Source organism: Theobroma cacao, chromosome 5 (assembly GCF_000208745.1).
Source record: "Theobroma cacao cultivar B97-61/B2 chromosome 5, Criollo_cocoa_genome_V2, whole genome shotgun sequence".
Taxonomy (NCBI): Eukaryota; Viridiplantae; Streptophyta; class Magnoliopsida; order Malvales; family Malvaceae; genus Theobroma; species Theobroma cacao.
In genome coordinates this window covers 35,954,593-35,968,654 of record NC_030854.1, presented here as the reverse complement: position 1 = coordinate 35,968,654, position 14,062 = coordinate 35,954,593, and the positions used below count along the sequence as shown (strand labels likewise).

The window sequence follows — 14,062 nt, the reverse complement described above, 5'->3', positions numbered from 1 at the left end:
TATTTTAAATTTAATCAATAATCAAAAAATTGTTAATAAAAAATAATTTTATATAACATGTAAATCGATAAAAGAAAAACTTACGATAGTTTTTTGGGAAAGTTGTGTTCAATTATATTTTTTGAATTCAAATTCATTAATTAAAAATTATGTACTGAAAAAATTATTGAATGGGCCATTAAAAGAATATATTAAAGATTTTATACAATATAAAAAAATGTTAAAAATTTTGAGTGGCCATCCGCCCCTGATTAACCTTCTATTGTTTTTGATAATAACAAAAAAAAAAATGTATAGATGGGTAGGATTGAAGCTTTTATGAATTGTTTACTTTCTCATCAAATGGCTACTTTGAGAAGGAAAGGATCTCATGCTGATCATCTGATTCTAGCTAGGGGAAAGTTAATATTCATGGTATCTCTTGTCCTCGATTTCCAGATATGATTCAATGGATTAAGCAGTTTAGGAGAAAGGCAATGTCATTTTTTGTTCTCTTTCGCTATATAGATTTCTTAACAGTTTTATTTTTAGCTTAGCAAAAAAAAAAAAAAAAAGAAAGCGGTTTTATTTTTAATCATGGTCACAATCAGCATCATAAATGTCAATGCTTACCAAGTTTGTTCCATGTGAAACTTGCTCTAAAAGTGGCTAGGTATGCTTATCTTTGTTTATTGATATAGTCCCCTTGATAGTAAAGCTGACAACATGACCTTTCAAGATGTTCCAGTTAAGATTTAGATCAGTTCCATTAATCTATTGTTCATTGTCGACCTACTTATCTTAGTTACTTGGAGATGCATTCCAGCAAAGATGGAGAATTTATTCAGCAAATATGCTTGCATGGTGCCTTCTAAGCTTTCATTGAGGGAGTTATAATTTAAAGTAGATTCTCTAAGAACTTATTTGGAGTCTGAACTTGATATCTTTATAGCTTGCTTTAACTATTATGGTTTCATTTATTATTACTGGAGGGTCTTGTGGCTAGACTTCTAGAGAATAGGACCCTTTACAATGTATCTAACTCTGTTACTCTTTGTTGGACAAAGGATTCAATTTCTCTACTGAGAAGAAGGAGAAAGAAGTTTCAATTGCTATTATCAAACAATATTTTCCTTCAAGTATGCAACAAACAATATACATGCACTTTCCTTCAAGTGATAATAGTTTCCTTGATAAAATTATATGCTTCATCTAGCAAAGCAAATACAGAACTAATTTTTCTTAATCACTCTGCTGCTCTTCAATTCATTCCTTCATTGCTGGATTTTCTTCGTCGCTTTGCTGCTCTTCTGTTGATTCATCTGTGGACATTTCACTCTCAGCCTGGGTAGAGATGTTCTCAAAGTCTAATACCAAATTTGAGGTTGATTCATCTGTGGACACTCCACTCTCACCCTGGATAGAGGTGTTCTCAAAGTCTAATACCAAATTTGAGGATGGCTCTTCTGCTGGTGCTATTTCTTCCACCTGATAAAGCATGAATTTGCTGTCAGACTTGATTAATTTTATTGTTGTACTTTTTCTAAGAAAATAAATCACAGAGTGTAGTGACGACACTCATCTAAAGCATATGTCCATTCAAAAACTAAAATGTATGGTAGTCTAGAGATTACATGCAAGTTTTTATTTGTTTATGAAACAGACAAATTATATAGAGGCGATCATGGACTAAACATACCATATTGTGGAGCACACATTCAATGTGAGCGACAAATAATCCTTGACATTCTTCACAGAAGTAGATGTGATCTTTTGGATGTCTTTCTGCTTTGCAAACATCACAAAAATATTTTTCTGAATCATCTTCTACGAAACAGTCTCTAAGGGTGAAAGGGTGGATATGACATTTAGATTTAATGAAATATGGGATAGGGACACATTCGAAATGAAAATTGATTTGACACAACACGCAGCGATAGAAAGGCACACCAATACAAAGTTTGTAGCATTTACAACATTGGAAAGGGAAACCTCGTTCAGAGAATTCGTCGAACAGTTTGAAGAGTTTTTGGCATTCGGTTCCAAAATAGAAAAGAGGATGCGGGTGAGACCTGGATTCTAGGGGTCGCCACAAGGAATTTGCACATAAAAAATGGAGGCTGATGGGTCTACATTGCTGACAATTATAGACGATGGAATCAGTACGGGTTGGACCACGGCAGGCAAGACAGAATACGTCAAAGAAGTGATTTAAAATTAGGTGCAGGGGGTGTTCCGGATGAAATGGGAGTGCCATCTCCCATGGAAATCCAAGACAGGATTCATGAAGGGCATAACCACAACGAAAGCATGCATAATTTCTACCTGAAATTGGTAAGAAGCAAATACTGCACGGATAGTTTTCAAAGTCTTGGCTAAAATTGGCGAAAAAAAGCTCGTGATCTTGTTGGAAAAGGCACAACTTTGTCTTCGATTCTCTGGCCATCTCTTTTAGCCTTTGAACCTTGGGCTCTTTTAAAGTAAAACATTTCAAATCAAGCATGAAACCGCACAAATAGCAGACGTAGCCAAACCCAGCCGACACATCTCCACATTCACCACAATAAAAATCCCCACCCTTATAGAGATGGAGAGGATGGTGGGGGTGAAGAGGATGAAACACTTCATAGGACAATTTGGCGCATTGATTGTGCAAGTAGTATTTGCAACTTGCACAGCCATAGGCTTGCCCATAAATCTCCAAATTGCAAGCCTTGCAGAGAACATCTTCAATTATCTCATAGTGGCTTAGGGGATGTCCACGAGTAAAATGTTCAATTTGCCTCTGAAAACAATAAAGAAAGGATAAAGTGAACATAATTATTTTTATTTTCGATACCGCTAAGTAATAACTTTTGTAATTAAGTATTCACAAATGGCAGGAAAAAGTAATAAAAATAAGAGAAAAATGACAAAAAAGGAGGACTGTTGAAAATTATGAGTAGCTATGATTCATGTCTTATTTTGTTTAAGCATTATATATTACTTTGTTAGCCAAACTTAAGCAATTGTACTATTTAAAGGAAAAGTATTGTGCATAGAAAAGTACTTAAGGTGAACCAAAAAATAATAATAACAAAATTCAGATCTAAACATGTGTTATTTTGTTAAATCATTTTATAATAAGGAAACAAAAATTAAGGAAATTTAGAGAATAAGGGAGTGGACTTTGCCACCTGATAAAGAATTTTATCATTTTTGTGTTTAGTGCTCCAAGTGATTTGATTTGTTACTTGTTTCACAGACTTCAAGATCTTGACTTTGAGATTCTGCATTGCCCTTCCCTGTGTCCTCTTGCTCCCTCAGTTTTGGTATCAAAGCTTCGCTGCTCACCTAGCCAAAGGTCCAACCATGGTCAATCTTTTCTATGTGTAGAACTTTTATGCAAAAACAGCTTGAGGCAAACATTTATATCCTACAATAAATTTACTCTTGAAAGAGATTAAATATGTCCTTATTACCTTATTTAGTGTGCATTGAATATGAGAAATGAATGTGCATTCCTTACAACAATATATAGGATGTTCTACATTTCTTTCTTCCTCGCATATATCATAATAATATTTTTCAGAATCATCTTCGTCAAATGGAGTGACTAGTATAAGATTGTGTCTATGATATTCATGCTTGATAAATGATGGAATTTCAAGACATCCGAAATGAAAATTTAAATCCGTTTGCACGCAACGATAAAAGCTCTACTCGTTGTGTTTAGCCTCAATATTCATATGACAAATGTTACATTGGTCAGTAACACCAGGGTAATTGTTTATTCGAAAATAAGTAAGATTGTGTTCATGGATCTCATGGTTTAGCCTGGGTTGGAGTCTAGAACAAAGAACATGAAGGCTGAATTGGCACTTTTTACAACAATAGGCAAGTGAAAAGACCCCATAGATTTCATATTTACAGGCGTAGCAACGTGACTTGGAGTTGTTGACCTTTTTCGTTGGCTGTATATAAAGAGGGTGTGACAAATGAAAAGGATGTCCTAAGATTTTGGTGGGTATCTTAATGAAGCAGGATTCATGGATGTAGAACTGTTTGGAACATAAAAATAATAAACAACCGTAAGTCATTCCTGACAGATGCTTCTCACACCAACTACAATTGTAGTGTTTTTTTCCTACTTTTCTATAGTTGAAGATGCCCGTCAAGCGATGTTCGTGGACGAAATTTGGAAATTCAAAAGAACTGTCATCAGATCTTTTGCTCTCTAATTTCTCCAGTGTCGCATCATTGGCGGAAGCAGCGCATGAGACATCAACTTTGAGATTACAATTAGTGCGACGATACCTGTGGCCTCGAGAAAGAGAGAAACATTTGTGGCAAATGAAATCGACACCATCGAAGTCGTCGGTGGAAAGAGTAAGGAGGTGTTGGGTATGGAAGGGGTGTGAAATCTGAGAAGGCAGTTGCTCTTCTGCACAAGATGAATGCAACCAGAACTTAGGGCAACTTTCGCAACTATAAGCCCACCCATCAATTTGCTGATTGCATTGATCACATCTCGCCTCTTCATTGTGGTAACAATCAAACAACAAGTAGTGTTCATGAAGGAAAGGTTTGATGTTCATCTCAGTTCTCGAAACAGACAAATATGGGGTTGATGGAGATCAGAGAGAGAGAGAGAGAGAGAGGGGAAATAGATAGAGCCCTGCAAGGGAAGTGTGTAATATCCGAAAAAAGAAGCAGCTAAAACCGAGTCTAATTGCTCAAGGAAGAGGAAAAGAATCTGAGTGAATAAAAAGGAATAGTAATTAACTTTAACACATTACAAAAGACATTCTACAAATGACTTAAATTAATATTTATTTCACAAAAATGGAGAAAACAAATTTAGTTAATGTAAAAGAATAATTACTAATGGTAGAGAATATTTGAGGTTACTGTATCACTTTATTCTTCCTTGGGGATACTGCTGAAGAAAGAAAGACGTAATTACAAGGAAAAGTTAAGGTCATAATTCTTTTATAGGTCAAAGAATTATTAAAGGACTGTGAATGATAGCTCTTTCACTTCTTCTTCATATTCTGTTTTCCTTTTGGTAATATAACGAATTAGAATTGCTTTCATTAGAGTAAAAGTAGGGATCATATATTGCTTTGTTGAAATATCTTCTTTTACAAAGTGTAAAGAATAGCAAAGAATATGATACATGCATTTCTCTTCTTATTATTAAGTGATAAATGGGCCTTATATTTTATTTTAATATTAGAAATTTCAATGGATGATATAAAAGGTTATTATCTTTCATGTCCTTATTATTGAGGGCTATGAAACTTTTGTGAAGATAAGAATACTCTTTTATCACTTTAACAGTTTTTAATGATATATAATATTACGGTCTAATTGGATAACTATCTTTTATTTTTATTTTTTGAAATATCGATATTAATTTATTAAATAAAAATTATTATTGAATAACTATCATTTGTTTTCTATATATTGTCAATAACATATAGCCAAAAATGCTCATGGACTTTTATTTCTTACAATGACTTTGGGGATTCGATTCAATTGATCAGGTCATTTAATTAGGGAAAATACAAAGCCATTATATTTTGCTTTTCTATCATTGTTTTTTGCTTTAACAGTTAATTGGTTTGGAGATAGGGGACTTGAGATCCAGATCATTTGTTATTTTTAAGGGAAAAGTGTAACTATTAAGTTATTCCTTGGCAACATTCTATGACAAGAATTTTCACTATTTTTTGTTGTTTAATTTTTGCTCAATCAAAGTATTGATTTATTCAAGGAAAGTCTTTACAGACTTTTGTCCGAGACCTATTAGTGGTGGAGTAGAGTTGTGTTTATCTGTTTTCCTGTTTCCAAGATTCTTTTTAGCAGTATATTGGTCTTAAGTTTCCCTTGAGCACTAGTTTCTTCTTAGTCCCTAGAGACTTATTATGAGTTATTCAGTTCAGTAGGGGTAGATCAATTTCCTATTGTAAGTGCTTGTTTGATTTGATTTTTTTTTTCAGTTTATCTACCTATTAAAAGCAAAAGCCAAACTAAATACAAATTTTGAGAAGCTCTTAAAAGAAAAGTAGCTTTTTTTTTAAAGAATAAAATTTTTAAAAAAAAAGCTTCAGGAAAAGCTCCTATGAGGAGCTTTTTCTTCTCTTCTTTTAACAATTCAAGAGAATTTTTATTTTTATTTCAAAAATATCCTCATCTGTTAAAAATAATTACAATATTATTCTCTCACAAAAAAATACCTTTTATAATAATTTTAACAAAAATTATAACTTATAAAAAAGAACTTATAAAAAGAAATTTACCAAACAACTTTAGCTTAATTTTAAAAGCAATTATTTTTCATAAGAGCTTCAAATAGCTTTTAAGTTAGAAAAAAAGTCAAGCCAAACAAGCTCTAAAAAGGTTCTTGTGATAGGAAAAAAAAAGCATTACAAACAAGTAAAAAGGTGCGTCGGAGGCGATAAAGAGGAAGATTGAAACAATTTCTAAAGTATTGAGTATCATGACCAGTAGAAGACAATAAGAAGATAATTAGGGAGTAGAAGAGAATTAGAGAGAGAATTTATAGAGAGAAGCTTCAGAGAATTCTCTATTAGCTTTGAGGGAAGAGCCTTCTAACTGAATTGTGAGGCTCTATATATAGTGCTAAAAGTGGCAGTTACTCAAGAATAAACTTTAATGCGTCTAATGAATGACATTGTTATGAAGAGCTTTAATGTAATCGTTATTGTAATTGGCTGTAATAAAACTTGTTTTCGAGTAAATAGTAATAAAGAAGAGTTATATATAAAAAGGTACAAGAGAAGAAGGTATACGTAAACAAGTACAATAGAAGAAGATGTATGTGAACATGTATACAAGAGCAAGGCAGAAGGGTGAAACACTTGTACTAGAAGAAAAGGTTAAGAGGAAGACTTCTTAACTACCTCCATATCTGAGCATCCTAAGATATAAACCTTTGAAACATCCTAACATGAAAGTAACCTATAAACCTTGCCACTTATTCCGAGTTGTTTTCACTGTTATCTATGTGAAGTGGTTATTTTGTGTGAAGTAACTGTTCTACTTGTATTAATTGTTCCATATGAAATAATGCTCCACTTATTCTAGTTGTTCTGTATGAAATAGCATTTCACTTATTGTAGTTGTTCTACGTAAAGTAGCACTTTACTTGTTCTAGTTGTTTTATCTGAAGTAGTATTTCACATATTTTGGTTGTTCTCTATAGAGTTGGTATCCACATTTCTAGAAGGTTTGCTTATTGGAAGGAATGTTTTAAAGAATGAAGATCTTTTATTGTGCCTTTAACTAATCTCAAAGCTTGTCTTTACACTTCTTTTATAAGTAATACCGATGTATCCTTGTGCTTAATTTCTCTTAAAAAGAAGAAAATGTAAATGAAGAAGAAAATAATGTTCCTCATGCTCTTGCTCATTGAACAAATCATGCACATTGAAAAGTAAGTTCATCCTTTGCTTCTTCTTCTACTTTTTTTTTTAAATTAATTTCCTCATTATTATTATTTTTAAAGAGAAACAATTGCAAGAGTAAAACTTAACTCAGTCGAAAAAGAAGAGACTTTTGAAACTGAGATTGAGGAAAAATCATGTTACTCTAAATGTAGTGATGCAATAAATGACAAGTCTGTTTACGTTGTTGAGACTAAAGTTGAGGGTGTTGCTACTTCTTTTAGAATACCATATGTATTGACAGATCCCTTTGGTGATTCCACTTATTTGGAAGCTCTATTCCCCTTTTATATTTAGAGTTCCAATATATACCAGGTAGAAACAATATTAAAATGTTACTCCAATTGATGTTGTTTCATTTTTTTTTTTGGGAACTAAGATTATTCTTGCTCCATAGGCTACTCAAGATGAGGTTGTTCCTCAAGCTACTCAAAATGCGACTGTTCTTGACAATGAAGCTATTCTTGTTGTTGAGATTATTCTTGATGTTGGAGTTGATGCTGGAGTTATTCTTGATGTTGTCATCGATAATATTAGAGCTACTCCTTATATTGAGGTTGTTTATGATGTTGGAGCTATTACTGATGATGCTAGAGTTACTCCGATTAATTCTTATGCTTCTTCTTCCCCAGTGCCAGCACATCAATATGCCAATAGTGTTTTTGGCACTCAAGTAACACATACTGAACAGAGTGGTAAGAAAGTCGACTTTGATGGTTTCCAAATTTCATTAGAGGATGTGGAATACTTTGAGCATATTTTCAATATAGAAGGGAAATTTTAGTGTAACTCTTTTTTAAAGAACATGGATGTCATTTGTTTAATGATGGAGGTGTTGGGTAGAGCTTTAATGATTCTCATGCTCTGTTAATGAGTTGGGTAGAGCTTTAATGATTCCCGTGCTCTATTAATGAATACTTCACCAAAGAAATTAGAACTGATGTTACAGAATTTTGACGACGCTTGCAATATTAGATTTAAACTTGAATGCCTCAACGATTATAGATCTAAAGGCAAAGCTTTTCTCAACAAGCCTTCCTTAAAAAAAGAGTTAGCAGACATTGCAATAAAGATATCTTCACTGAGACAGTGTGAAGTTGGAGTACAAGAACAATTAGATATCTTTGTCAATAGTAGCTTTTCTCTACGGAATATGTAATTGGCTAGTCTTTTGAAAACTCATTTGAGCTAGTACTTTTCTATGGCTATATCATATCTCTTTTTCTTTTTTGCAATAATAATAATAATGTTATACGCTTGTTGCGTACTAATTCATATTTCACATTGTATAAGGCTAAAGGGAACTTTCAACTTTACATTAAAGATGTTAACTCTAACTTGACGTGAAGGAGATTAATTCAACCCTTTAAATAAGTAAGTGTAAAAGTTACGATCAATTTGTGAGTAATAAGCTAAGGCTAAGAAAAGAGTGATAAAGCTTGCGGCCAATAGCATAACATTTTTACAACCAAATTATAACCAATAAAACTAGCGAGTGGAATATGAATGATAATTTATGGTCAAAGAATAAGCGATAAAGCTTGCTACCAATGAAAAAAATCCTTGCAACCAAAATATAAGTTATAAAGCTTTCAGTTGAAGTAAGAGTGATGAACTATGGTTAAAGAATGAGCGATAAAGCTTACAACCAATAGTACAATATAATCACAATCAAAATATAAGCGATAAAGCTAGCAGCTAAATATGATTTTTTATTTTTAAATGTCAAATTGCAATTCATAAAGTAATGAAGAGTCAAAGTCATAGAAATATCACACATGAGCAGGAAGCAGGTTAATGTGGACCTTGTTGTTCTCAATCAGTAATTCTCTTGTTTGCATCTTCTTGTGGAATATTCTATGCAAGCCTCTACATGCAAGAAGTGATAGTGGAACTGTCCATCTCTTCTGGTAAGATGATTTTTTTTTTTTTTAGTTAGCTTTTCCCTAATGCAATCACTCCTCCCCAGTGGAGTCACCAAAATGTGAAAGGGGTTCTTGTGATAGGGAAAGGAAGCGTTGCAAAGAAATAAAAAGCACTGGAGGTGGCAAATAGGAAGATTGGAGTAGTTCCTGAAATACAGAGCATCGTGGTAGGTGGAAGACAATAAGAAGAGAATTAAGAAGTGGAAGAAAATTTGAGAGAGAATGTAGAGAAAGAAGCTCTAGAGGATCCTCTATTAGCTTGGGGGGAAAAGCCCCTATAAATGAATTGTAAGGCTCTATATATAGTGCTAAAAATGACAATTACTCCATAATAGACTTTAATGTGCTTAATGAATGGTATTATTATGAAGAGTTTTAATGTGAATAACCGTTTCTGTAATTAGGTGTAATAATACTTGTTCTCGAGTAAAAGGTAATAGATAAGAGGTATACATGAAAAGGTACAAGAAAAGAAGCTGTACGTGAACAGTTACAAAAGAAAAAGTTGTACATGAATAGGTATAAAAGAAGAAGGTGTATGTGAATAGCTATACGAGAACAAGGTATGAAGGTGAAACACTTGTACTTTAGGAAAAGGTTAAGAGGAAGACCTCTTAACTACTTTCATATCTGAGTCACTAAACCAAACTCTCCAAAACATCTCAAGATGAAAGTAATCTATAAACCTAGCCACTTATTCCGAATTGCTTTCACTGTCATCCGTGTGGAGTGGTTATTCTGTGCGAAGTAGCTGTTTAACGTGTATTGGTTGTTCTATATAAAGTAGTGCTCCACTTATTTTAGTTATTCTGCGTGAAATAGTGTTTCACTTGTTTTAGTTGTTATGTGTGAAGTAGTGCTTCACATGTTTTGATTGTTCTTTGTAAAATATTATGTTGTAAAATAATTTTTAAGAAAATAGGTATTAACCCAAATCAAGTATCTACACCTATCTTAGTTTTTTTGCTGTTCTTCCATTCCATTTCCCTGTTGATGCTTCGTTCTCTGCCTTGCATTTGTTCTCCTCAAGATCCAACTCAAAATGTAAGGGAGTTTGCTTCTATTGCTAGCATAGTTTCTTCTAACCAATAAAGCAAACATATAATGACACGTTCCGACAATGCATAGTACATTCTTGATAAACTTTTGCAAGAAAATAATATGCAAATTTTTGTAAATTAAAGTAGATTGTATAAGAACTTATTTTATAATAGCATCCTTGATGGAATTATATGCTTCATCTGGCAAAGCAAAGGCAGAACTAATTTTCTTAATCACTCTGCTGCTCTTTCCTTCATTGCTGGGCTTACGTTGTTGCTTTGTTGCTCTTCTTTTGATTCATCTGTGGGCACTTCCCTCTCAGCCTGAACAAAGGTGTTCTCAAGGTCTGGTACCAAATTTGAGGATGGATCTTCTGCTGGTGCAATTTCTTCCACCTGATAAAGCATGAAATTGCTGTCAGACTTCATTAATTTTATTGTTATAATTTTGTAAGTAAAGAAATCGCAAAGTTTAGTGACTATACTCATCTAAAGTATACATCTGCTCAAGAAGTAAAAATGTATGGTTGTCCAGAGATTACAAGCATGTAGTTATGTGATATGTCCATGCAAGTCTTTATATGCTTATGAAACAGGCAAATTATATATAGGAGATCATGGACAAAACATACCATATTGTCAAGCACGCATTCGATATGTGCGACAAATAATCCTTGACATTCTTCACAAACGTAGACGTGATTTTTTGGATGCCTTTCTTCTTCACAAACATCACAAAAATATTTTTCTGAATCATCTTCTAGGAAACAATGTCTAAGGGTGAAGGGGTGGATATGACATTTGGATTTAATGAAATGTGGGATAGGAACACATTCCAAATGAAAATTGATGCAACACAACACACAGCGATAGAAAGGAACACCACCAAAAGATTTGTAGCATTTATTACATTTGAAAAGAAAATGTTGTCTAAAAAATTCGTAGTTGAGCATACTGGCAAAGAGGTTTTGGCATTCTGTTCCAAAATAGAAAAGAGGATGCTGGTGAGACTTGGATCGTATGGCTTGCCTCATGGAATTGGCACATAAAATATGGAGGCTGATGTGTCTAAATTGCTCACATTTGTAGACGATGTCCTCCCAACTGAATGGACAACGACAGGCAAGACAGCATGTGTAACGGCCTTTATTGAGAGTTGGGTCCAGGGGGTGTTCCGAAAGAGTTGGGAGTGTTATCTCCAGTGGAAATCCAAGACAAGATTCATGAACAACATAAGAACAAGCAAAGCAGTGATAAGTTAAACCTGAAAGTGGTAGGAAGCAAATGCTGCACAAATAGCCTCGTTAGACTTTGTGCCTAAAATTGAAGAAAGAAAGCTCGTGATCTTGCTCGAGAGGGCACAACTTTGACTCTCTGGCCATTTCTTTTAGCCTTTGACCCTCGTTGTTAGGCTCGGTTGAAGTAACGCATTTCACATCAAGCTTGAAATCACAGAAGTAGCAGACGTAGCTAAACCCAAACGAAAAGTCTCCACATTCATTACAGAAAACTGGTTGACTATCATTAGAGAGCCGGAGAGGATGCTTGGGGTGAAGAGGATGCAGCACTTCATAGGACAATTTGGCGCATCGAATGTGTAAGTAGTATTCGCAACTTTCACAGCCATAGGCTTGGCCGTGAATTTCGAAATCGCAGGCCTTGCAGAAAACATCTTCATTCTTTTCAATTACCTCATAGTAGCTTAGGGAATGTCGATGAGTAAAATGTTCGATTTCCCTCTGAAAACAAGAAGAAAGGACAGAGTGAACATAATTTTTTTTTTTTAATGTAAAGGAAAAGTTCTCTTGCATAGAAGAGTTAAAGTGAACCAAAAAATAAAAATAACAAAATTCAGATCTTAACCTTTCTAGTCTACACTTAGCATGTGTTATTTTATTCAATCATTTTATAGTAAGGAAACAAAATGAAGGAAATTTAGAGAATAAGGGAGTGGACTTTGCCACCTGTTAAAGAATTTTTTTCATTTTTGTTTGTAGCTTCAAGTGATTTGATTTTGTTAGTTCTTTCACATACCTCAAGATCTTGACTTTGAGATTCTGCATTGCCCTTCTCTGTTTCCTCTTGCTTCATCAGTTTTGGTATCAAAGCTTCGCTGTCCACCTAGCCAGAGGTCGAATCATGGTCAATATTTTCTACGTATAAAACTTTTCTACAAAAACAGCTCAAGGCAAACATTTATATCCTATGTATATTACCAAAACAAAAACAGAAAAGTAAAAATTTACCCTTGAAAGAGAGTATATGTGTCTTTACCTTTTTTAGTGCGCATTGAATATGAGTAATAAATGTGCATTCCTTACAATAATATATATGATGCTTTGCATTTCTTTCTTCCTCACATATATCACAATAATATTCTCCAGAATCATCTTCTTCAAATGGAGTGAGGAGCATAAGATCATGTATATGATATTCATGTGTGATATATGGTGGAATCTTAAGACAACTGAAATGAAAATTAATATCGCATTGCACGCAACGATAAAAATTTTTCACCCAGTACTCCCAATATTCTGCGCCGATATTCCAATAGCAAATGTTACATTGGTAAGTAACCTCAGAAAGATTCTTTTGAAAAGAAGTAAGACTGTGCTCATGAATCTCATGTTTTAGGCAGGGCTGGAGTCTCAAACAAAGAACATGCAGGTGGAATTCACACTTTTGACAACGATAGGCTTTCCCAAGGATTGCATCTTTACAGGCATTGCAACGTGGCTCGGAGTTGTTGACCATTGTCGTTGGCTGTAAATAAAGAGGGTGTGATGAATGAAAAGGATGTCCTAAGAGTTTGGTGGGTATCTTGATCAAGCAAGATTCATGGATGTAGAACTTTTCGTAACTTTCAAAGCAACCGTAAGTCATTCCTGACAGATGCTTCTCACACCAACCACAATTGTAGTGTTTCTTTGCTACTTTTCTATAGTTGAAGATACCCGTCAAGCGATTTGTGTGGACGAAATGTTGAATTTTTCTCAATCCCTCGTCAGATCTTTTGCTCTCTAATTTCAGCAGTGCTGCATCATTGGTGGAAGCAGCGCACGAGACATCAACTTTGAAATTACAACCACTGCAATGGTATCTGTGGCCTCGAGAAAGAGTGAAGCATTTATCGCAAATGAAATCGTCAACATCGTAGCCCTTGAAGAGAGTAAGGAGGTGCTGGGTATGGAGAGGGTGTGAAATCTGAGGTGGCAGTTGCTCTTCTGCACAGTATGAATGCAACCAGAACTTCCGGCAGCTTTCACAACTATAAGCCCACCCATCAATTTGCTGATTGCATTTATCACAACTCGCCTCCTCAATATTATCGTAATGACCGTAGCAATCATACAACAAGTAGTGTTTATGAAGGAAAGGTTTGATGTCCATCTTAATTCTCAAAACAGACAAATATGGGGTTGATGGAGATCAGGGAGAGTGAGAGAGAGAGAGAAAGAGAGGAGAAATGGTATAATAGTTTGTTTGTTAATATGTTTTAAAATGACCCCATTACAATCATCTTTGTATAATGGAATTAAATCAGTTTTTTTTACTCTGTTTTCCTCCAGAATAATCTTCCTAGCTTTATCGTCAGTACCATATAAAAATTTATTTCAACAAACCAAAAGGAAGAGGAGATTTGAATGCATGGATTGTTTTTCAATCA

At 34.1% G+C, this 14,062-nt stretch overlaps 3 protein-coding genes across 3 annotated transcripts; all 3 read right to left on the bottom strand.

The window, feature by feature from the left end:
* LOC18600058 lies at positions 1,083–4,556 on the bottom strand. The gene is made up of 4 exons (XM_007030310.2): positions 4,110–4,556; positions 3,226–3,312; positions 1,679–2,764; positions 1,083–1,467 (listed from the first exon to the last, which is right to left on the bottom strand). Exons 1-4 carry the CDS (start codon positions 4,554–4,556, stop codon positions 1,246–1,248), a joined length of 1,842 nt encoding a protein of 613 aa, XP_007030372.2. The 3' UTR covers positions 1,083–1,245.
* LOC108662039 lies at positions 10,625–11,429 on the bottom strand. Its single transcript, XM_018121076.1, has 2 exons — positions 11,028–11,429; positions 10,625–10,791 (listed from the first exon to the last, which is right to left on the bottom strand). The coding sequence occupies exons 1-2, from the start codon at positions 11,427–11,429 to the stop codon at positions 10,630–10,632; spliced, it is 564 nt and encodes a 187-aa protein (XP_017976565.1). The 3' UTR covers positions 10,625–10,629.
* On the bottom strand, positions 11,700–13,785 carry LOC18600056. Its single transcript, XM_018121075.1, has 3 exons — positions 12,913–13,785; positions 12,430–12,516; positions 11,700–12,134 (listed from the first exon to the last, which is right to left on the bottom strand). Exons 1-3 carry the CDS (start codon positions 13,783–13,785, stop codon positions 11,700–11,702), a joined length of 1,395 nt encoding a protein of 464 aa, XP_017976564.1.